The 23,227-nt window shown below is 42.4% G+C and overlaps 1 protein-coding gene and 1 long non-coding RNA gene across 6 annotated transcripts in view; one reads left to right on the top strand and one right to left on the bottom strand.

The window, feature by feature from the left end:
* The window catches only part of ANO1 (anoctamin 1), a 78,879-nt gene that overhangs the window by 21,364 nt on the left and 34,288 nt on the right, over nucleotides 1-23,227 (top strand). For all 5 annotated transcript variants that reach the window (XM_032690460.1, XM_032690459.1, XM_032690458.1 and 2 more), the window contains exons 2-6: nucleotides 11,554-11,732; nucleotides 15,073-15,399; nucleotides 17,782-17,880; nucleotides 19,382-19,533; nucleotides 20,803-20,857. In XM_032690460.1, coding sequence (XP_032546351.1) covers nucleotides 11,554-11,732; nucleotides 15,073-15,399; nucleotides 17,782-17,880; nucleotides 19,382-19,533; nucleotides 20,803-20,857 — 812 coding nt within the window. The remainder of the gene's footprint in view (nucleotides 1-11,553; nucleotides 11,733-15,072; nucleotides 15,400-17,781; nucleotides 17,881-19,381; nucleotides 19,534-20,802; nucleotides 20,858-23,227) is intronic.
* On the bottom strand, nucleotides 343-22,764 carry LOC116788098. The gene is made up of 2 exons (XR_004357542.1): nucleotides 22,457-22,764; nucleotides 343-669 (listed from the first exon to the last, which is right to left on the bottom strand). It is a non-coding gene; the product is annotated as an uncharacterized LOC116788098 (long non-coding RNA).

Here is a 23,227-nt window from a genome sequence, read left to right as displayed (position 1 = left end):
AACTTCCCAAATAAATAGGCATAAGGAGAGGAGCCAAACAGGATACAAGTGCTCAAAAGCCTCAAGATGAGCAAGAAGTGTCCCTTTCCAGCAAGCAGTTGTTTTACTATGAAAAACAGCGTTTCAGATACACATTTTCCTACAGTTGGCAGATTCTGGTGCTTGGCTTCTTAAATCTTGTCGAAAAGGTCATAGGCTGAGTCCCTTCTAAGAGCCTGATGGCTGATTAGCAAGTGTAAAAATTACCAGACAAAGCACTTGATATTTTCTAGTCCAGGGGGATCCCAGTGGGGTGCTGTGGGCATTGTTACACAGGCCTGGAGTAGGTGCAATGATGGTTTGTTTTTTTTTTTCTCTGGAACATCATGTTCAGGAGTGACAACACTGGTCTGTCGATACTTTCTCCTGTGAGAACTGGCACTCCAAAAGCTCTGGGTGGGGTCGAGTCATACCTACGTTTATACTGGCTCCAATTTTCAGTACCATTAGAGCATCCAGCCTTCCACAAAGTACAGTTTGGTGGTGTAGCACTGTGGGATGTTAATCAGGAAGATTTTCTTTGGTCTGTGAAGTTTCCTTGAAGTGTCTTGTTGGACTGTTTTGTCTGGAGCTGTGCTGTGGTGGCATTTGCTGTCCTGCTTGCCCTCGGTCACAAGGACAAGAACCAGCCTGCAGGTGGAAAACGAGTAAAGAACTCAAACTGCTGATCTGAGTTACAAATACTTCCTGAAGGAATATGGTTAGGGACAAAAGTTCTCAGGAAAGGAGTCTCAGTTTCATCTAAACAAAAATCGCGCTTGTGTTAAAATTAAGCAAAGAGAATAAGTAGATTCAGAAACATTACACGTGTTTCAATGTTGAAATATTTCTTTATGTAAGTATGTGTAGTTATTCACAAAGGTACAATTGCTAGACCTGTTTGGGGGCACTAAATTTACATGTGTATTGGTGGTGGAGGAGCTGATTCAGTGGAAGCTGTTCCTCAGGGAGGAGATCTGATGTAGCTTCCCCTAATCAAGTCCCCCACCAATTAGCACCCCTATCCCTCCCAGTGTATGGTCTCTTATGGGCTATAAATCCAGGGTGATGGATTACACACACATTTTATATCCAGCACATTTGCTGCTGTTCCTCTGTGGCTCCCAGCTGGCAGCAAATTTACATCACTTCATCACTTGGAAGGTTGTCTTGGGTTTTTTTGAGATTTTTTATCATGTGAAGGAGGGAAACAGGACCACGAGAGGGTGATGCCCTGACCCTGTTGAGCCAGGTGAGCTGCCTCCCCCTCTGTACATCTTTACCAAGCAGCTCATGGAAAGGGTACCTTGATCTTGAATTGGGCTGGAGCCTGACAGTGTGAAAATAAAAATTTACACCCCTAGGTGTTTTTTTTCAGCCACTGCAACTGATTCAAGTATTTTAAATATCATATGTCTAGTTGCCCTCTGTTCCTTTAAATTCCAATATTGACATCACTGCTGTGATCAGGGAGAAGGACTTTTCTTTCTCTTAATCAGCAATAAGTTTTTGCAGGTTTAAAAGCAATCACTTCAAGATAATTTCCAAAGAGCTTGAATATTTTCTTAAAAAACCCCTAAAAATATAGAGACTATTTATGAGACTAGAATTGTAGCTGACAAAAATGCATCCTGTGTTTTGTAAACCAGTTGACTGAACCAACCAGCATAGAATATGTGTTATTAAAAAGCAATAAAGTTTTCAAATAACAGTTTACAATATATTTTGAAAGAGTTTATGGAATAACAGATGCACTAAAAGACAGTATCCAAAAACATTACTTTTCTAAACATTTTGGTAAAACAAGATTTTTTTTTTCATGTAGAGTATTATTTTTCTAAATGTTTCAATGCTTGAAGATAAGCAATATATTAAAGTTTAATTCCATTTTATTCTACTGTTTAGGGGTTTTAACACAGAACAGATAAACATTTACCAGATAAATGAACAGCACATTTTCCTTTTTCAAAAAAAAAGAAGACAGAAAATGAAATATTATTCTGCTAACCAAAACAAAAAAAAAAACCACCACAATCAAAACTTGTCTTGAGCTTATAAACTTAATCACACTTTAGGGGAAAATAAATTCCTTTCCTAAATTCTAGGACGAAACCTTGACCCTCTATAAATAACAAGGTTACCACATCTTCAATGTCTTTCTCAGGAAATATGAAAACAAATAATGTTTTCTCTCTATCTGAGTTGATGTCAAATGTTTGCTCTTGGCAGGAGTTGCTGTTTCCTTTCTTACCCAGAATATCTTTGGGCAAACCCTCATCAGCCGTGTGCATTTTGGTCTGGTTCGTGGTGGAACAGCCACGGTTCGGAAATTAACAGAATATTTGGCTACAGAAGGGAAATACTGTTTGAAAATACACAGTTTCTGGGTTTAGTTGGTTGGGTTCACACGTTTATGGTGCTCAGAGTTGTTTCCTCAGTGGAGGAGGATTCATGCCTGATACTAAGGAGAGAGTAGTGAGAGTTTGTCATGGGAAGCCTGATGATGATGCTACTTGTGGTTGCCAGTCTCTTTCTGGGGATGATTTCTCAAAGAGTAAGGAACAAGACAGGAAGGACTCCCCTGTTGCTGTTTATCTCACACTTTTTGAAATAAAACACTGGACTGCAGTTGCCCTTTATTATTAGTGCATTAGTGTTTTACGTGCTTATCATAATTAGAAAAACTGTCTTTTTTTGGTAGGGCATCTCTTTGATTTTGCCAAGATGTCCTTGTTTGTCCATGGATGGAACACAATGATCTTTCAAAATATGTCTGTCTCAGGTTCTCATGATAAGAATTCATTGGATTTGCTGTTTGGTTTCTTTTTGGAGAGAGCAGTGTTAAGCACCTGCGGGCTGGCTGTGGACCCAAGTCCCTCCAGCAGAAATCTGCTCCTATAATCCATACCTTTGGGATAGATTTGGAGCTCCTCATGGAAAAGTACTGCTGCGGAACAAACAAGAATGAGTTAGGAGTGAAACTTAGAAATTTGGAGGGAGGTTTTGGCCCCCTTGCCTTTGACCACCTGCAGCAACCACAGAGCCCTCCATGCTCTGCTCCTTTCCATTTTACACTTGACAGCAATTCCATGGCAGTTTCCTCTCCTTTGTTTTTCAGTAGGAAATGTGAATTCACTGATTTTTTGAATAAGCCTTTGGATAATCCAGGCTTGTTAATAAGCCTGTCCCCTGTTACAAAACCTACAGGGCAGCTGTTAACACTTGGATCTTGGGTGCTCCTTTGATAGGAAGGTGTGTTAGATAATAAATATCTTTAGGAAGGGGGTTGATGACCCTGGGCTCGGCCCAGCTTCCCTGCTGAGGGCCAAACTGCAAAGAATGCCTGTCCCTGCTCAAACATTTCAAGGATGCTTTTCATCTGGAGATCTCAAAATGCCTTACCAAGGCACTGGCCCAGTCCTTCCCCTTGCCTGCACTGAAGAGGAGCTGTCTTTGCTGATGGATTAGCCTTCTGCTCCAAGAATTTTGCCACTCAAGATGGGACCTAAGATTGCCCGCTTCAAGATGGGAAACCTAAGGAGTAGTATCTTATTTTCCTGCAGCCTGTGTTTCTGCATCCTTTGGCAAAAGGGAAAGCTGCTTTGGCTGGCACATGGCACCTTCCTGGAGCATCAGCCTCTCTGTGGCAGTCAGATCTCAGCTCTTTCTGAAAAAACCTGTGCCTGGTTGCATCATCATTTCTTAGGTCTTCTGCCTCTGGAATGCCTCAGCTTAGTTAATTAAGGCTGGGGAATGCAGGGAATGGCATTCTCGTGGATAGACAAGAGTTAATAGAGCTTTTCCCAGTCATTGATTTGTGTTCCCTTGCCCAGGGAGAGAGATTATTTCAATGGCCAGTGAGACTTGCCCGTTTATTGTCATAAATCAGTGCTGTTCTGCACCCAAGTTAAAACTGCAGGGGTGTGAAGAAAACTTGAGAGAGCCAAGCTTTTACTCAGGGGCAGGATCTGGTTTGATTTCCTCAGGGGTCCCTCACTGGGACCTTGGCTGAATATCCCACACCACCATCTCACTGGCAAATCAGCTCCACCTGCCCTGGCACACCCAAAAAACATATAGAAACAAGGTGGAGCTCTGCCCTACAGAACCCAACCCCGAGCACAGTGACTGCCTCTTTCAGGGCAAACCTAGAAGAGCTGCAGCTCCTGAATGTGGTGACTGTATCCCAGACCTTTATCAGGTTAGCAAAGCCTTCCAAGGCATCCTTGCCTGAGTGGATGTGGTCTGAATGCCCTTGTGACTTTGTGTGGAAATGTAAACACAAGTGCAAGTGTTTCAAGATTAGAACTTTAAATGGGAAACCTCTGAGATAAAGAGCAGCTTTGCCAGTCAGTGCATGCCGTGGCCTCAGCCTCAAATTTTAGTCTATGACTGAGATTTTACAGTAAAACTGGCAATTTTTAGACCCTCATTTTCACATGTTTGGTTTAAGGAGCCTTTTGTAATAGCCTGGTAGAGGAAAATACACTCAATATTTTAAGTGTATTTAGACATCTTAAAAAGCTGGTAAGAGTTTAGGTGTGTTGTCCCAATACATACCAATTCCCTCGCCATAATCTCTATTTTAGTATTTTTTTCCTTTCATCTTGCTGCTTCCATTGATAAAAACTCTTCCCTCAGAACATACAGACAAAAATAATGAGCATCATAACCTTTCAAAATGTAACTAACAGAATTCACAGAACATGGATTCGGTGGCTCTTGCATATCTAGTCCATTCTCATGTTTTCGTGATAGACTTGAGCATGGCTTTAGTGCCAAAAGAAGCAAATCTGAAATGTTTTTCTGGTGTCTGGCAGAAGAGGAGTGCTGAATTTAGGTATATTAGAAATATGTCTGAAAGCAGACTTAATAGACCATTAAATAGTTGTTGGTAATTGGGGTGGGAAAAATGCAATTTGTTTTGGGATGGGTTGGAGACTTTCTGTATCTTTATAAAATGTCAGATTTCACAGGCTCTAAATAAACAGGCAGTGATGTTATGGTAGAATTTATATTTTCTGGTCCTTTACGTGCTGTTGAAAAATGCCATTTCAATCAAAAATACTCATTTTACTATCACAGCAGTTTTCAGGTGATTTTTGCTCTTTGTTTTTGTATTTCCCACTTCACAAGGCTCGTGTCAGATCAGATGCATTCAAGCCTGGGGCTCCAGACCCTGCAAACAGGGTAAATGAATCTTTAAAAACAAAAATAGAAGGGCAGAAATAGAAATGATGTCGTAGCTGTGCGTCCTTCTAACCTGCATTTAAGATGTCAGTGATAATAATAGATCAATAACTTTAAAGCTGTAAACAGCCTTTCAGGAAAGCTGCAGCCCCACTCTAGAGACCCACCATTCTCAGTACTGAGAAGAGCTAAGCCATTCAAATAATCCTGCCAGGAGCTGAATTTTTTCCACCCATGTGACAGACAGCAGTTGGTTTTCAGCTTCCCAAATACTGGACACAAAGTCTCTGTCCCTTCAGTGTGATGCAAAGGGCCCACAAAGTTGTCGGCATCAGGTATATTAAGATTATTCAGCTTTAAAACTATTTCTAGCCTGTAAAGGAAACTGTCCATGGAGTCCAAGTTTTATTTCGCTGTTTGATCTTTTCCTTTTTTTTTTTAATGGATTGGATCATAACATCACATTTGATTCATTAAGGTAATAACCAGTACAGACCTGGGCTGCGAGTTTTAAAATAAATGGAAAAGCAAAAGAGATGGGAGAGTTCCAAGGTGTCCCTACTTAGTGTGGTGTTGGGGAAGATGAAAAGGGCGTTTCTGCAGATCCTGAAAGGATGGACAGGAGGTGTCAACATCCCCAAAGGCATTAGACTTGCCCCAGGGTAGGTTGGTTGCCTTTTCCAGCAGCCCTTTGCCTGCCAGGCCAGGCAGCACTAGGAGTGAAACCCGCTGCCTCTCCACAAGTAGCACAGCTGGAGGCAACATCTGGCTGTTCACAACTGGAGAGGTGAGGGAAAACTTAAATCAGCTGGCCCCAGGTGTGGATCTAATCAGGGCTTTGAACAGAACAGAAGTTCAGGACATGCAGGAGCTCTCCTTGGAGAGCACCGCAGTTCCTGCTGCTGGTCCCAGGCCAGTGCCTCGTAAACAGGTGTCAGCAGCCCAAAAAAGAACTGCCCTCTCTGCCAGCAGTGGGTATCCTCGCTGGCATTCCCGTGGCAGAGATTCCAGGGCCGGCAGGAATGACCCATTGGTCAGGAATGAGATGTGCTGCTGGGGTGGCAGGCTGAGCCTCCCGTGACATTTGCCTCGCCTTGTTTCTCCTGAGGATGAAGCAGGGATTTTGGGCTCCAAACCTGGCAGCCTCTATATATACAGTATATATATATATATATATACAGTAGTGTATCAGGAGTGGGCTAAGAAAAGGAGGAAGTGATAGGTGAGTCACTTGTAAGAATTATATTTTTTTTTCTTCTTAGCCCAAGGATTAACCTCTGACTTTGAATTTGGAAGATGCAGGAGGCAAAGAAGTGGGTCAGAATGTGCTGAAGGAGGATTCTGCTGCTAGGGGGCAATATGTAGCAAGCAAAACCACATTAAGGCATTTTATCTCAGTATCTTATCAAAGTTTTTCTTAAAAAAGGACCCAAATCCAAAAAAATAGCCAACATATTGGTATAAAGAAAATGTTCAACCTTTACTTGTAGGTAATGTGTATTTCTTTTAGCATATGCGTGTGTGTGCAGATGACTTCCTTAATATGCACCCTCCCTATCTCAGCAGGGTCATTCTGAGTGACTCTTGAGTTTTTCATTCTTAATTCTATCATAATTTATGTAAAGCAAAAAGATAAGAATGTGGACATTTCAAAGTCTTAAATCACGTGGTCTCATAACTCTCCTGCTTCTTCCTTGTTGAGAACAACTGAGAGAGTTAACTCAGGTGTCTTTATGACTTTTTTGTTCTACCACTTTCTTGTACTCCCTAAAAAAGAAAGCAAGAGGAGATAAGGGAAGGCAGCTTCAGCAACATTATTGGTTTCAGGGAAATAGTTGTTCATTTCTTTATATATACTCATGCTGGCTTGATGATGCTCATCTTAGAAATAGTGCAGGATATTTCTGTAAAAACTGCATGGTGTGAATGTAATATTTAAATTCATTTTAATGCTAAAAATATTTTTTTTGTGTGAGAATAACTCAGCGGCTATGCCTGATTCTGACTGCAATATCAATCAGCTGCTTGACTGAGCCTGTGGCTAGTCAGGGAGAAAATACACCCATTTCTAGAGCAGGCTTTTGGTTCTGGTTCACCTGGTGATCAAAGTCCAATGGAGAAGTCCAACTGTCTAAATGAGGAAAGGCTACAGCATAATGTGCCAAATTTCTGTGATGGGACATTTATCATTACTTAGTGTTAATTTTTGCAAGAAGAGTTTGAGAATTTTCACAGCTGCAATTGAAAATCAAACAAAGGAGTAGGTATTTTCAAGTTTGAGGGTTTTTTTTTAATGGATTCAGTCTTGTTTCCCATGTTGTTCAGAGTGAGAGACTCACTGGAGATTCAGAGGGAGAAGTAGCTGCTGTGGAGACACCAGCCATGCACAGACCCCACTTTCTGTCCTCGTGTTCTCATCTCTGGGGTTCACAGAGGTTTGTCTGCTCCAGGTGAACACAGTGCTTGCTTATTTCTGTGCTGGAAATGGCACAGGGCTCGTCGTACCTGATGCATCTCACAGGGAAACAATTTCAGAATCTCTCTAACTTTGCTGCAGTTTGCAAGGTTGTTGTGGCATCTCTGTGCTCTGGATTGCAGCTGGTGGCTCAGTGTAATCCACAGCATTCCAGGATCTCTGGGAGAACTTCCACAGAGAGCAGAAAGGTGTTTTAAGAGCTGCTGCAAACATCTGTTTCTATGTCTTCTCTTTCTTGCTCTCCCATGTTACCTCACTCCTAACAAAAAAGGAACAGCTTTAAAGGTATTTGTATGGTCCATAACCTATGGAGCTGTTCTAAACACAAATGCTGCCTAAAGGTCAGTTCTTTTATTCCAGCAATGAAAAATACAGAGTTATTAACTGCAAATATGGGAATTACCTGGCAGTGCCTGTGCTAAGGAAGGTAGAAGCTCCTAAGCATCTGATTTTCACCAAATGCCTTCTCAGACCTGGTTCATGGATGGGATTGAAATTGATATCAAGTGCTTTTCAGCTTTCCTACACTCTTAAAGAATGTGGATGTTTTGAGTCAGATGAGGAACACTTTAAAGTATTCCTTTAAAGTATTTAAAATTCTGTGTTGTACACTTGGCAGGGTGTTTTGTGATTCGTAGCAAATATTGGGAAATGACAAAGCAATACATGATAAAGTCTAAAAGAAGCATTGGGTGGGTCTGAGTCTATGTTCCAGGAATATCAGGGACTTCTGCTGACTGGAAGTCCTTGGGTTTTTGAACAATCACCTGTGGATACAGAGGAGAAAGGGTGGATTGGTTTTATAGCTGTGTTGAAATATATTAAGTGCTTCTTCGAGTCTTTGTTGTAGTGGCTTCTGCTTAGTAAATAGAAGAGAGTGGGTTAGTCAACATTAGAAGGAAGCAAAGCTAGCAATTTCTACAATGCTCTCCTCTTTCAACTCCCAACAAAGAGATTAGAATGTCACTCTACCTGAATTAAGGCATTAATGTGATTTGCACTCTTCATCTAACACCTACTATCTTGCCATAAATAATTCTGAACATTAATTTATTTTGAGATTTAATTACTGTCCTTGTTTAATATAATTAGCACAAAACAGAGATTCGTGGTTTTAAGTCTTCAAAATACTCCATTCCATGTAAAAAGTTGTTTTGTGTTCTGCAACAGAAGGCTTTGACCTCTGCCAAATCAGCACAAGTGAACTGGTTATAATCCCTGTGTGTTTGTGATTACCAAAGTGGTTTAGATGGCTTTACTTGGTATTAAATCCTGACATCACCTTTGAGTACAGAAATCAAACTTGTTGTAATTAAGATTCTATCAAGAAAGCTCTCACAATTCACGTCGTTTCCAGTAGTCGTAATAAACCAGAATTATGTGATTCACTGCCTACCTGAAGCATTTGTTCCTTCCGATATTGCCTGGCTGCTGATGTGTGAACAGAAGTGTAAATATTTACCTGTGGATGGGGGATTGTTTGGGCTTGCACAATAGTCCTGAATCATCTGAGCAGGTCTCCTTGCTCTGTGCTGTGGACTTAACAAATACTGCTCAGAAGTGCAGCTCCAGGGCGCGGGGAGGTTGTTTGGACTCAATGAAGCTTGTGATTTTTCTGCTCTAAAGCTATTCCATCCCAGCTGTAATTTCTAAACTAGGACTTTTCAATTCACAGGTCCATTATGAGATATACTGACTATTCAGATTCATAATCAGGAGAAGGTGCTTCCCTTCCAATATCCTCTGTAATCTACTGAAGTAACTTGGTTTTACTTCATACAGGTGTGAAAGGAGGAAAAAGAAGAGTGGACTTTTACAGCACTTAACCCACTGTTTATGTTGTTTCAGACATCCTTCCAAATAAAAATGCAGGTTGTTACGCTTATGAAGTTCCAAAAGTTGTTGTATTATTTTATGAATACTTTACAACTTGAGTACACAGGGTTCTGCAGCTGATCCCACTTGTTCCAATTCCCATTGCTCAGGGATTCTGCCTGTATGTGCATGTATATATTGGGAAAAAGCGAACATACATATATAAGGAATTGTTACAAACATACTAATTGCTCCCACGAGACAGACAATTTTTTTTGGGGGGGAGCTGCATCTCTATATTATTCCAGAAAAAGCTTCTTTAACTGTTACAAGTGGCTCAGCAAGCTGGAGGACGCTGCCCCAAGATCACAAGCGTGGCGTCTGTTCTGAGGGAGCTATTTGAGGCTTTTAAAGAAAAGCCGAGAGCAGCAGCACAGATCTGCAGGGATGTGGGTGTTCCACGCTGTGCACATGCATATATGAGGATAATTGATGCCCAGATTTTATGGTGAGGTGATGATGTTAATGAGCACTGAAGTTCCCAGGACAGCAGCCTGGAGAGAGCCGCTTGGGGCACCGGATTTCCCAGAACTGAAACGAAGATCCACAAACTCGTGGTGTTTTCAAATCCCAGGCAAGCATAACTGCAGCTGTGACTTCCATAATAATAATGTTTATCTTTCTCTGATAAGCTCAAGAGAAGTACCAAGATTCTGGCTGCATCTTCCTCCTCTGCTGCTGCAGGTTGTTCTCCGTGTGAGCTCCTGCACGTCACCAGGTTCTTTCAGTGCCCTCCCAAGATTACAGTTGGCTCAGGCTGCTTGGGGCCACGTGTGGTCGAGCTCTGACCATCTCCAGGGAGGGATGGAGATTTGTAGCTTCGCTGGCTCCTTCCCCATCATGTTGTCAACCCTTGTTAGAGAATTGAGGGTTTTTTTTTAATGTCTGGTCATAATTTCCTTTCTTGCAGCTCGTGTCTGTAGCTTCCCATCCTTTTACTGTGCACCTGTGGGAAGAATGTGGCACTGCTGTGCCTGTGCCTGTTCAGTTGGCAGTGGAAGGCAGGACTGGGACCCCATCATTTGCCTTTTCTTTGGGCTGCAGAGACAGAGTGTTGAACCAGTTGCAGCAACCACTGCCTGTTGTAATATAACTGCTATTATAGTGTGCTCCTCTGCATGGTTTTGTTGTTTGGGAAAGCTAATTTGGCAGCCCATTAAGGCCTAAATTCTAAAATTCTTGCTTTATCTTCACTCTTTAGACGAGCAAGTCCTGCTCCTCTGTAGTTTAAAAAAAAAAAATACAGTACTGCAGTATTTTACTTCAGTGTAAAAATGAATAAAATCTTGGAACACCGTGCCTTGTATTGCTTGAATAAGTGCACATGTGCAAACACTAGTTTGCATTTTGTCAGTTAGCTGGTCACTGAGTTTGTAGTGAAATTTTTATATTAGATCCTTTAGCCTATCTGTATACTTAAGTAGTAAGTGGAAACAGTTTAGATCTGTGGCAGGCTGAGAGGGAGAAAAGCCCAGATTTTCAAGACTACTTAAAGAAGGATGGTTCCGTAAATCTGATGCAGTATACAGGTACTTGAAGAGAGAGTCTCAACTTAGTTTTTCAGCATGAACAGGTGCATGTTGAAGGACAAAATGCTGACTGAAAAGGGGAGAGCACCGTGCCACTTATCCTCACCAGCTCATTCTCAGGCAGTTTTCCTCTTTTCCCCTCTTTTTTTCCTTCTGTTGCCAAGAAATAGAATCATTCTATGAGACCATAAACACATCCTGGGACACCAGTGCAGGGAAAAAAGTTAACTGAGCACTGAGGTAACTGAGCACTCCTCCTCTGGACGAGGAGGACACCCAGGTAGGGCTGAAGAAGGCTGAGGAAAGCTGAGAAGGGAAGCACAGAGAAGGGGTGGGAGCCCTGCCCAAGGGCTCATTGGCAGAAGAAGGCAGGAACAGGATACGTTTCAGCTTTTGGGCGGCTCTGGGAGGAGCAAGGGTTGGGAATTAAAAGTGTCTTGATAAAATTGGTCATTTTCTTTTCAGACGGAGACAGTGAGTTTCATGGGGTGGATTTTCTGCCAGAAGATCTCAGTGAGGTTCCAGAGGAGACAGGAATGAGGGTGAACAAGAAATACTCCTGTCTACCTGCTGAGGAGAAGGGGATCCACATCATCAACATCCGAGCTATTGAGGACATCGGATATGACCAGCACGAGAGCACAGTGAGTAAAGGACTTGCCAGACTTCTCATAACAACCATCCTGCACTTCACCCCTCAGCTTATTTCTCATTCCTTCCATTCCCAGGGTGCTCTGAAATCCTCTCCCTCTGGTTTTCAAAGGTGCTGGGAAGGATTGCCACCAGCCACAGGACAGGGTTTGTTCTTTGATGTGTGAAAAAGGGAAGCAAGGGAGCCTTGTTTAACATGTAGCCTAAAAAGGGGATTGGCTCTTCTCAGAGTGAGGAATCTGGCAATAAGGCTGTGGCAACCTCCTTGCCCAGATGGAGAAGAACAGAAAAGAATGTCTAAAATTTCATGCAAAAGCTGTTGTTGTCATAGGTAACATTAAACTAATATTGTGTGGCACACAGTAGAGATTAGATATCCTGTGTCATTAATTGTGCCTCAGTTAAATTCTGTAACACAGATTTTACAGGCAGTTAGTAATATGAATACCCAACATGATTACAGGTTGGTTATGTCATAAACACATGAAAAGACGTTTATTCAGGTGAAGGAATCGAGGTGGAGTGGGCTGTGTAACAGATTTTGCTGGGGAAAGAGGTACCAGAAAAATCAAGACGTGTTTTATTGTGGTTGGGCTTAGTTAGGATGGAGGACTAATTTGTCAGGGTGTAAATATCTCTCCTGCTGTGGTAAAACTGAAATGTCTTTCCTCTGTCTTTTTCTCAGTTGAAGGGACATGATCTTTACACGGTCTAAGTCCATGAAAACCTGTATTTCAGCATAGCAGCCCTGCAAGAAAGCCTGTGGCCCGTGAGGACCTTTCAGCATTAATACCCCACCCTTAAAATAATCTGGGCACTTATTTCTTTGCATTCTGTTTGTAGTGGGACATAGGTATTCTCATATATTAATGAATTTACTGAGCCTTCAGCAGCCACAGTGCAGCACCTTCTCCTAAGTTATCAGCTTTCCACGTGGTCAGCTTTCCAAGGGGAAAGTCCAAAGAACTGTGAAGGAGCTCTCATTCTCATCTGGTGGTTCAGCCCAGTTTTTCAGGAACTGCTGTTTAATTAATTAACAAGATCAATGCATCTTTAAAAGTTAAATACAATCCAGTTAGTTACCATTTGTTAGTATTTGGTTCCTGTAGAAGTTTGCATCAGTGAGTTGCCTGCCACAAGCTTGCTTTAAAAAAAAACCCTCCTGGATTCACAGGTGCGTGCCAGTAATCATGAAACAATTGGAAATAACAGCTATTAATGGTCTTTTGTGTCGAAGTTGTGCTTAAGAACTAAATGGGAATATCTAGGTAGGGCACAAACATGAACAGCCTGTGCCCTGAAGAGTTTGTCATGGCTAAATAACCCTCCATGGAACAGGGGAAAGAGGGAAGAGGACAAAGAGTGAACTCCACGGTGGCACCAAATATTATATTGTTTTATTATGTATTTATCTGTTTAGTGTAAAATGTTCAGGTTAGTGGAAAACAGAGATGCAATATATCTGATTACACTTGTCTAATGACTTCTTCAGTGTGATTTGTCCTCCCTCCAAACCCACAGAAATGGGCTTTGCTGCTTGAATTTGTTGCCTGGGTAAACATCTCTCCCCAAGACAAAAAGGGGAGGGACAGACTGTCCCTTAAAACCACTGATTTGTACTTGTGGTAGCTGGGACCTGCCCTCCCCAAAGTGAGGTTCAGAGAAGCAGCCAAATTTGTGTAACACTGAATGGGTTTTGGTGAAGTTTGGGCTGTATTGGCAGTGATACAATGTACAGTAAGCTCAGAGGCTCCTCTTTTCAACTGGCATTTAAAGATTGGACTGTCTTAGAATCTACTCCTTCCCAATAACTTACATTCATGGTTTTATGTACAAAACAAGCAAGTTTACAGATCCCAAGTGGATTTTAACCGATATGATTTGCAACTGATGGCCAGTTGCTTTCTTTTGTAGCAGAAATCCTTTTCCCTGCGCGGGGGATTAACATTCTTTTGTAAAATTAAAAGCCAGAAAATGTCCCTGAAAAACTACTCCCATGATGAGTATTTTTTGTAAAAACAAATGCAAGTTACTAGTGAATTCTGAAATTTTTTTTTAATTTTTTTTTTTTTTTAGTCTGTCCATCTCCAAGAGTAGGATTGTGAATTATGCACAAGAAGTGCTACGAAAGTAGAAATGAGTAGTTGTTAGTACTTTTTTTTTATGTTTCTGCAATTGTGCAGTTTTCAGAGAAAGGCTTGGAAATGGAATCATTTGTAAAACAAATGCAAGTTACTAGTGAATTCTGAAATTTTTTTTTTATTTTTTTTTTTTGGTCTGTCCATCTCCAAGAGTAGAATTGTGAATTATGCACGAGAAGTGCTACGAAAGTAGAAATGAGTAATTGTTAGTACTTTTTTTTTATGTTTCTGCAGTTGTGCAGTTTTCAGAGAAAGGCTTGGAAATGGAATCATTTGTAAAACAAATGCAAGTTACTAGTGAATTCTGAATTTTTTTTTAATTTTTTTTTTTGGTCTGTCCATCTCCAAGAGTAGTATTGTGCATTATGCACGAGAAATGCTACGAAAGTAGAAATGAATAATTGTTAGTACTTTTTTTTATGTTTCTGCAGTTGTGCAGTTTTCAGAGAAACGCTTGGAAATGGAATTGCGTTGAAAGTCTCGCCTTCCTTGCATCTTGCAATGCTTACACAGCATTAATTCGGGTTGGGAATAAAACCTTTGCCACCATCAGATTGCACAGTGACATAGGTTTTATAAGTGGGGGAGAAAAAAGTGATGAAACTCAATAAGCAGCGAACCCACTTCCCTGGCCACGGTCCATCCGCGTTTTTGGCCGCGCTGCAGGACCAGCTGGCTCCCTTCAGTCTCTATCTAAGATGATCTCTTTCTCAGATGATATGAACTTGCAATGGTAGATAAGAGAAGTGAGAAATGTTTCCACATGATATTAATCTGTTTGTCAGAATTGCAACATTGCAGATGTCACGGGTGGAAAAGGACTGATGATCTTAGTGGCGATTAACCCCCAAAGGAGAAAACCAAACCCACCGAGTAGCTGACTTATGAACCAGTGTGCTGGTGATTAGATTAAATCCCAGCCATCTAATCTATTTATTTCTGGCCAATAAAATCCCAGCTGGCTATCAGTAAAATTGAAGGTGTTAACTTGCAAAAATTTTGTGAGTAAGTAGCGGGGGGGAGGGGGGGGGACACTCCTCCCATCTGCTGGCTCTTTGAACGCAGGTCATCGTGTGCTCCAGGCAAGAAGGAGGCCTTGATACAAGGGATGGTCTGTCTGGTGTCCGTGTTGGCCTGTGCATTCATTGTTCCTCTCTCTCCTTCTCTCCACACCCCCATTCCCTGCTTCCAGCTATTAAATTCCCTGTCCAAAAATCCAGATGCTGACTGCAAATACGGACTCTACTTCAGAGATGGCAAGAGGAAAGTAGACTACATCCTTGTTTATCACTACAAGAAGTCCTCAGCGGGGAAGACACTCGCCAGGAGAGCTCAGCAGAATGACTCAAGTGTCCGAAGCACCAAGCAGGACCAGCCGCTTCCCGGGAAGGGAGTGCAGCTGGAAGTGGGGGAAAGTGAACCTCACATGGATTACCATGAGGACGACAAGAGGTTTCGCAGGGAGGAGTATGAAGGGAACCTCGTGGAGGCTGGTCTGGAACTGGAACGTGATGAGGATGTAAGGATCCGTTGCAAACAGTTAGAGAGGATAAGTGGTGGTCAAATCCTGGGAGATGCTGAGCCCCTCCTGTGAACCTGACTCTGATCAAGGTTACACAAGCCCAGCTCTTGCAGAATTTGATGTCAGTTCTGGCAGTGCCATCCTCGCCCACGGATTTAATCCGCATCACAGGAGTGTGCCAAGGTGTTGTTGATGCCCCAGTGAGGTGAAGTCCCTGACTTTTCCTGGCCAGGACTCGTGGCACATCCACTATTGCAACACAGCTCGTTGCTGTGTTGTCACATCTCTTAGCAAGGCTTAAATTGCTCTGAAGGCTGAGCCCAGTTTGGTGGGTTTACAAAATGCAGGGCTTTGGGTCCGCTGGTAATTCCAGTTCTGAGGAAAAAAAAATACCTGTTACAGGGACATTTTTATCCCTCTATAGAGACCAGAAGGGAATTAAATTTGCAGGGGAGGTTTCTGGTGCACGCTCGGGCGCGTGGGTCCGTGCTGCAGTTTGCTCTTTCCATTCTTAGACATGAACAGTACAGCTTGTAACTCCTTTCACCTGTACCCTGAAACCACTACATTCTATTAAAAGACCATTAGCCTGTGTAAAAAAATGATGTGTGTGAAGTGCTGCCAGCGTGTGATTAGTAGGAATAGACACAGCCATATTCATTTCAAAGAAAGCTATTACAATTAACTGATCCCACCAATATGCCAGAAACTCCTGAGGGAGAGGGTAAACATTTATGCTGGTTTTATTTACAGGATCTAAAAACTGAGATAAACATTTAGACCCCCTGAAAAGACTGTTAGGAAAATAAATCCACCACCTACTACTCACAAATTTGACATTTACGTGCTTTATATATTATATATATTGTATATATACGTATGTAATATATATTTTTTGCATGGTCTAATGCAAAAAAACCTCAACAAACCTTTCCCTTCTCTGTCTTCCAGTGAAAATAAGACTTGCTTTCTGTCCAGTTTGCAGGTTGTTGCAGTGAACTGAAAGCTTGGCTGTGCCAAGTCACAGATATTTAAATCCTTTGCAAGATGGGAGGTCCCACCTGTGACATGTAATATGATTTCAAATTATGCAGAAGGGCTCAGAGTTCAAGCCAGGGCACTGTAAAAGAGAGAGAACTCTGTCCTTTCAGTGCAAGATACCAAAGCAGATCAGGAAAGTATACAGAAGACTCAGGGATTTACACAGTGTAGGGGGGAAAAACCTGCAATCACTGGGGCTTGAAAAGCCACAAAGTTGCATGGGAGGCCTTACTGATTCCAAAAGAGCAAAAGTTTCTTAAACAGATGATGTTTAATAAGCCACTTTATAAGTCGCTTTATAAGTCACTTTAACTCCCTTCAATGAAGTGGCTGGATGGGCACACACAGAGTTGTGGTCAATGGCTCAATGTGCAAAAATAATTGATTAAAACAAGACAGTCTGGACAGGGCTTGGAGCAACCTGGTCTTTCCATGGCAGGAGTGTTGGAACTGGATGATCTTTAAGGTCCCTTCCAACCCAAACCATTCTCTGGTCCTCTGATTAACCAATTTCTGGAAAGCCAGTGAGGAGTAAAGCTGTGGGAGAACTCGTTATTGTACTACCTGAGTTGGTACAGCAGCAAGGTTAGAAAGATGCATTAAAGGTCATTTTTCTTCTGTTTGCTGAATGCCTCTTGGTTTGATATCATTTGTCCAGAGCCTTTGAAATGATTGCTCCAGTGGGAGTAAACATGGGTGTATGTGGGAGTGCCAGGAGCAAAGATCCATGTCCAGAGCTCAGAGAATTAGTGGGCTGCAAGAACACCGCTAATACTGTCATTAACTTCTATCCTTCTTTCCTTTTGTTCTGTTGAGTTCTTCCTGCCGGTTTTCCTGATCATGATGTGTAGTGTTTTAATGTAAATAACTCCCATTCGGTTCTGAGGCCGCTCCTTTGAGACACTGGGCAGCTCTCAGGAGGCTCTCTCAGGCCCAGTAATTACAGCTCACTCACAAAATCATGCTGTTTGGCTGCATGCCTGTGCTTCACATTTAACTGGCTGTGCCTGTATTCGTGTCCATAGGCATTAGCTTTTATTTCCCAAGCAGTTTTTAATCTGTTTAACCTTGTGGTAATTGTTCTGGAAGACAATGGCATTTTTGAGTCACATTTTATGGCAGCTCAGCACAGTGAGGTGTTCAGTGATTGTCCTGTTGTTAGAAACCAGCTGTCTCAAACAAATGAGGTTTATCACGTTGGCCGTAATGGACTGATTGTTCCTTAAATATGTATCAATCACAAGGGGAAAAATATTTAATTTTCTCTCATCAGTAACCTTTTCTCCTGTTTTTTTTTTTTTTGTGTTGTTGTTTTGTTTGTTTGTTTTTTTTTTAAAGACTAAAATCCATGGGATTGGATTTGTAAAAATACACGCACCGTGGAATGTATTGTGTCGGGAGGCAGAATTTCTTAAGCTCAAGATGCCCACAAAGAAGGTGAGTCATGATTTTCCTTTTTCCTCCTGAAGGCTTAGTTTAAATATATGCTCACCTCAGAGCACCCTAATGATGTTGATTTTTATTTTTTTTCTTCCCACGAGCATTTTAAAAATAATTAACTAATCTGCACCAAAAATGAGAGTCACAAACTTACCTGGGGTAGCAGGAAGAATAAGGGGAAGGAGGAATGGAAATCAAGAATTTCTGGCCACTACCACTATCTGTACATGATGAGAATGATTTCATCCTCAGTGTGTTTTAAAATAAGAAGTTGCAGTTGATGATGAAATTTCTGTGTGTGTTTTGGACATTTTTTCTCACTTTGAAGCACCAGACTTCTGAAAATGAACATAAAAATAAGGAGTTGTCTTGCTGGGTTTGGTGACTGTTCATGTGCATCGTGAGTCACGCTCGCAGGAGTTGGGGGCCACTCTCCCACAAAATAAATTGCCTTTCAGAATATTTGAAATACCATTAAAGAGATGACAGTATATTTTCATCAATTCTAAATCACCCACGATAGATGGCTACCTGTTCAGTGAGCACAGCTTAGAGATGGATTAATATTTAAACACAGACTAAGTGCATGTCCCAGACTGCAGAGGGAAGTCTGTAATGGAGCAAGAGACAGTCTCAAAGCCCAGCATCATTTATGACAACAGTAAAACTGCACTTTTGGTTTGGATTTCATATTAATCCCCATTATTGCCCCACTTGCCACCGATTTTAGTCAGAAGCACAATTAGGTAAAAAAATCTGTTGCCATCCTGTGGTTAAAGCCGCTTTACCACAAAAGTAAAGTTCAGGTGGGTATTTTGGGGGGGGGGGGGGGGGGTTGTGTGTAGAAGAGGCCACCTAACCCTGCAGACATTGCCCAAGAGAAGCCATGTGCCTGGCAACACCCTCAGATCCCAAACCCCTTATTTCCAGCTGATATTCCTGTGGTGGGAGCCCTGCCACGGATCTGCACGTAGTTTCTGTGGCTTGGAGAGGGAAGCCTATAATCCTCTTTTTTGACCTGCTAAGACAACTCCTGCATTAAGTGCTACAGAACTGCAATTGGCAATACAAGATGTTTTGGTTCATTTATATGGAAGAGGTGAGACTCCTGAAATACAGCCAGTATTCCCAGGAAAGCCCCTTGGGAGAGTTGTTTTGCAGAGGGGCCCTGTAGCTCCTTTATTTCTTTGTTCCACTGCACACAAAAAATTGTAAAAGCCAGAGGAACCAGTGTCTCAGGAGCCAAATGCTGATTATTTGGAATCAATCATTGGCCAGGTTTTGTCTCAGAGGAAAAGCAATAGGTTTCCTCTGCTTGCCTTGGTTTTTGACTTTCCCATCCATCTCTGTCATCCTGAATGATTTCAAGAAGGCAAGCTGTGCTCCTTGACTGTTTGTTGGGATGTACTTATTTAACTGCTGCTTTATTCCTCACAGTTCACCCTGACTTATGGAAAACCAATGGAGTTTTACTGTTTTTCCCTTTGCCCCCCTTCAGATGTATCAGATCAACCAGACCCACGGTCTTCTGAAAAAGATTAATTCTGTCATTCAAAAAATAACCGAGCCCATCCAGCCCAAAGTGGCAGAACACAAACCTCAGACGGTGAAGCGCCTCTCCTACCCCTTCTCCAGAGAGAAGCAGCACTTGTAAGTGAAAGCTTTCCCTAAATTTCCACATCAGCAGGTTCCAGCCTCCCTGGTGGCAGCTGAGGCACCAAGAGGTGAATGGGGAAACGATAGGGATTACTGCTCCATTTTGCAGCAAATTTACTTTTTGGGGGGATTTTTGGGTTTTTTTGCTCGCTGTTGAGGACTGAGTCTTTGTAGAGCCACTCTGTGAAATCTCTGTGTGTTTTAGCTGCTCTTGTGGCACTGTATAACCATACACTTCAACTGTTAGGCTGCCAAACACGATTTACAATGTGGTTTGCAATGGTCTCTTTTCCACATAAAATAGAATGCTCAGTAAAATTTGTAGCCAGAGATGTGGGCTGATAAGTTTTAGAGTAATTTCATTTATCTGGTGTGGGCAGCTGACACGGGTTCTGCCAAGCCAGGCCTCGCCTTTGAAGCTTTATGAAGTCACTGGTGGCTTTGCCATCGATCTCGGATCAGTAAGAACAGCTGGAAATGTGGGTGTAGGAAAAAATCATAAGGTGGGGTCCAGCCAAAGTTTCTGCTGCCCTGGATCGCTTTGCTTTGCTGCTCTTCCTTGGCCAGAGTCCCAGCAGAGTCACTTTAAAGGCTGTGTTTAGGGATGTGCCAGCTGGAACAAATAACAAGTCCCAGGGCAGGATTTCTTCACTGCACCTACGGTATTTTTAGTTTTTCATCAAGGGGTGCAGAACACTGATGGAACTGTGTGTGTGAGTTGTGCCAGTCAATGTGTGTGACATCTGACACGGTGCTGGACTTGCAGGAAATGTGTTTATTGAGTGTAGGATGTTCCTGCAGTGAAGGAGCCTGGTGGCTCAGAGAAGGTCCAAAAGATGCTCCTGAGCTTGGGTGGATGTGCCTTTTGCTGTTTGGCTTTTTCAGGGAGACCAACCGTGTCTTTGCTGAATAAGGGAGGCAGGAGTGGCCTCACAGGGTTTCAGGCGCAGAGGAAAATATGGAGATGATTAAGGGAAATTCAAGGCCAACAGCGGTCAGGAATTCAACTTCAATGAGTATCAACAGTCTCTTTTGTGCAGAAAATCCCCTAAACATACAAACCCAGTAAAATGTATAAGCAGCCTCTTTAAATTATGGGAGTTGGGCTGGATTTTCTTTTCAACAAGGTTTCTACAAGCTGCTTTTTAGTGGTAGCTTTGAGAAACCCCCTGGAGAAATGAAAATATTGAAGGGGTCAACAAGAGCAGGAAATTACTGAGTCTTTTTTTTAACCTAATGGGCTTCCTTCTAATCTTTTAACAGATTTGATTTGTCTGACAAGGATTCCTTCTTTGACAGCAAAACAAGAAGCACTATAGTAAGTACTGAATATAAATAATTTATGATGGATAGTACCTTAATTGTTTGTTGTGTTAGCAGCCCCTTTGCCAGCTTTAATACAATGCTTGTTCAAGTTTGCTTTTCTTAACCAAATGCCAGGGTTCTCCTGTGCCATCAGTTATTAAAATTATAAATAAAGCATTTCCACATTTAGCTTATGTGCTGAATGGTGTTTGATGCTAACAGGATGCTGCCTTTTGGAAAATCATTTGGATCTCCTTTCTAGTTCACATTTAATCTGGGGCACAGTTTCTTAGTAGAGATATCACCAGAAAGGGATACTTAGATTCTGCCACCAGCTGCCTGCACCCCTGCTGACCTGTTTGCCTTTTTGTAACTATGATGTTGCTCTTTTTGCAAAATGCTGTGACATACCCCAAGAGAAATTCCAGTGGAACAGCCAGGTATTTACAGGGAATATTAGTTACAGTTTGGGAGGAGGGGGGAGTTCTCTAAGGTGGTATTAAAAGTGTTGAGGTACATGATTTTTATCTGACTTACAGAGAGTGGAGAAGAAGCCACTGAGGGGGGAATTGAACGGACATCCAGGGCAACTGGAAGGGACTGTGTCAAGCAGCACTTGCTGCAACACTTTTCAAAGTATAACATGGACTCTTTGCCCCATTCCACTGCCCCTAACTGGCGTGTTGGAATGTGACTGCAGTCCTACTTTTATCTTGTATTTAACATTAGCCTTGTGGGATGCTGAGTGGTTTCAAAAAGAGCTTATATCACAATTTAGAGCTGCCTTTTATTGCTGAGGTGATAAGGGGTGTGAGATATCTAACTTTGCTTTCCCACTTTGAAATTCCAGCGTATTCCATAACGTAGTTCCCCTCTGGCTTGAAGTGCAGTGGTTTGATGTGAGTGCAGGTTATCAGGACAAAGTGAGCTTGGCCAGGGAAGGCAGATGCAGCAGCACAGAAATGGGAAAGAAAAGGACAAACATTGATTTGGTTTGTTTGAGATAAAAACATTTAACTCGAGATTGAAAAAATAAATACCAAAAAGGAATAGATTGTAGGCTTTCTTTTACAAGTGTCTAGATCTGTAGTAAAAACAACTGGTAAGTGGAAGGAACTTAAGGGAGCAAGTGAAGAGTTAAAATTTGTGACAGGAGGCTGAGCAAGACAGAAAGACAAAATGGCACTGTATGACAAGCAAGGTGAGCAAGACTAACTAAAAGATGGACTGAAACAGTAGCTTGTAGCAGAGGCTGAGAGGAAGAAGAGAGATAGGGTTTTTTTAAACCACTCAAGGAACACTGGACATATATCAGTAATGCTGGTGGTGTGCTGCTTTGTTTTAAATCCCTGTAAAAATCACCCAGCAATGAAGGGCATATTGAATGCTTCCCAACACCATTTTATCCTGTGTTCCTTTCTATTTGTATTCTTCTTTCTTAAAAGTTCTCTCCTGCCTCTCTCATACGTATTTTTGAACCACAGTGCAAATATTGACCCTCCCGCCTACTGCAGAGTGAGCAGGAATCTAGTCACTACCCGTGAGTGTTTGCTGGATAGAAACTAAGCCCAAGACCTTTTAGTTATTAAAGAAGAAAATAAGAAGAACTTACAAGTGGAAATCTCTCTGTGACAGCCCTTTAACTCACCGGGGTTACAAGACAACAGGCAGATGAGCTGTGGGGCTTGCCCCGGGTGCCCTCGCTTGCTCCCAAACGTGAATTGGGCAGCAGCCGAGTTAGCACATGGATTAGGGAGCCAGGAAACCAATCCCTGACTCCTTGAACAGGCCAGGCAGTGGGCAGCAGATGCTTTTGCTCCCGATTTTCCTGTGGTGCCTGCTCCCCTGCCAGCCTCGTGCCGGCCGGGTGCCTGCCTTGCCCGGGAGCGGCTGAGAGCTCGACCTCTGGGGCAGCCCGCTGAGCCGTGCAAAGGTTATTTGACAATAAATGCAATAAATCCCAAAATAAATACGTCTGGTTTGCCACTGAGGTCAGGCAGGCTCAGAAATGTTAAGGTCAGCCCGTGTTAGTCCCGTTTGATAAACGGCTGCGTGCTGTGGACGCGCCGTGAGACCGAAGCTCTGCTGGAGCCCTTGGACTGGGGCCAACCTGTGCCACTGGAGGCGAAGGAAGAGCTGGTCTGGGTAGAAGAGGGCTCCTGATCTCCGGTCAATGCCTAACACGAGCAAAAATAGCACTTTTGGGTAGATGCAGCCCCGTTTCCCCCGATCAATTCTCTTGGTAGCTGGCTATTTATTTAAGCATTTCTCCCTTGCACGGATAACTCGGCGTGGAAAGCTCCAAGCCCCGCTCTCCTGAATGCCATGACTTTTAGTAAAGAATGATGACTTCATTGACGTCTTGGTTTTGCCAATATTGAAG

Source organism: Chiroxiphia lanceolata, chromosome 6 (assembly GCF_009829145.1).
Source record: "Chiroxiphia lanceolata isolate bChiLan1 chromosome 6, bChiLan1.pri, whole genome shotgun sequence".
In the NCBI taxonomy this organism is placed as follows: Eukaryota; Metazoa; Chordata; class Aves; order Passeriformes; family Pipridae; genus Chiroxiphia; species Chiroxiphia lanceolata.
This window is presented reverse-complemented; position numbering and strand designations above follow the sequence as displayed.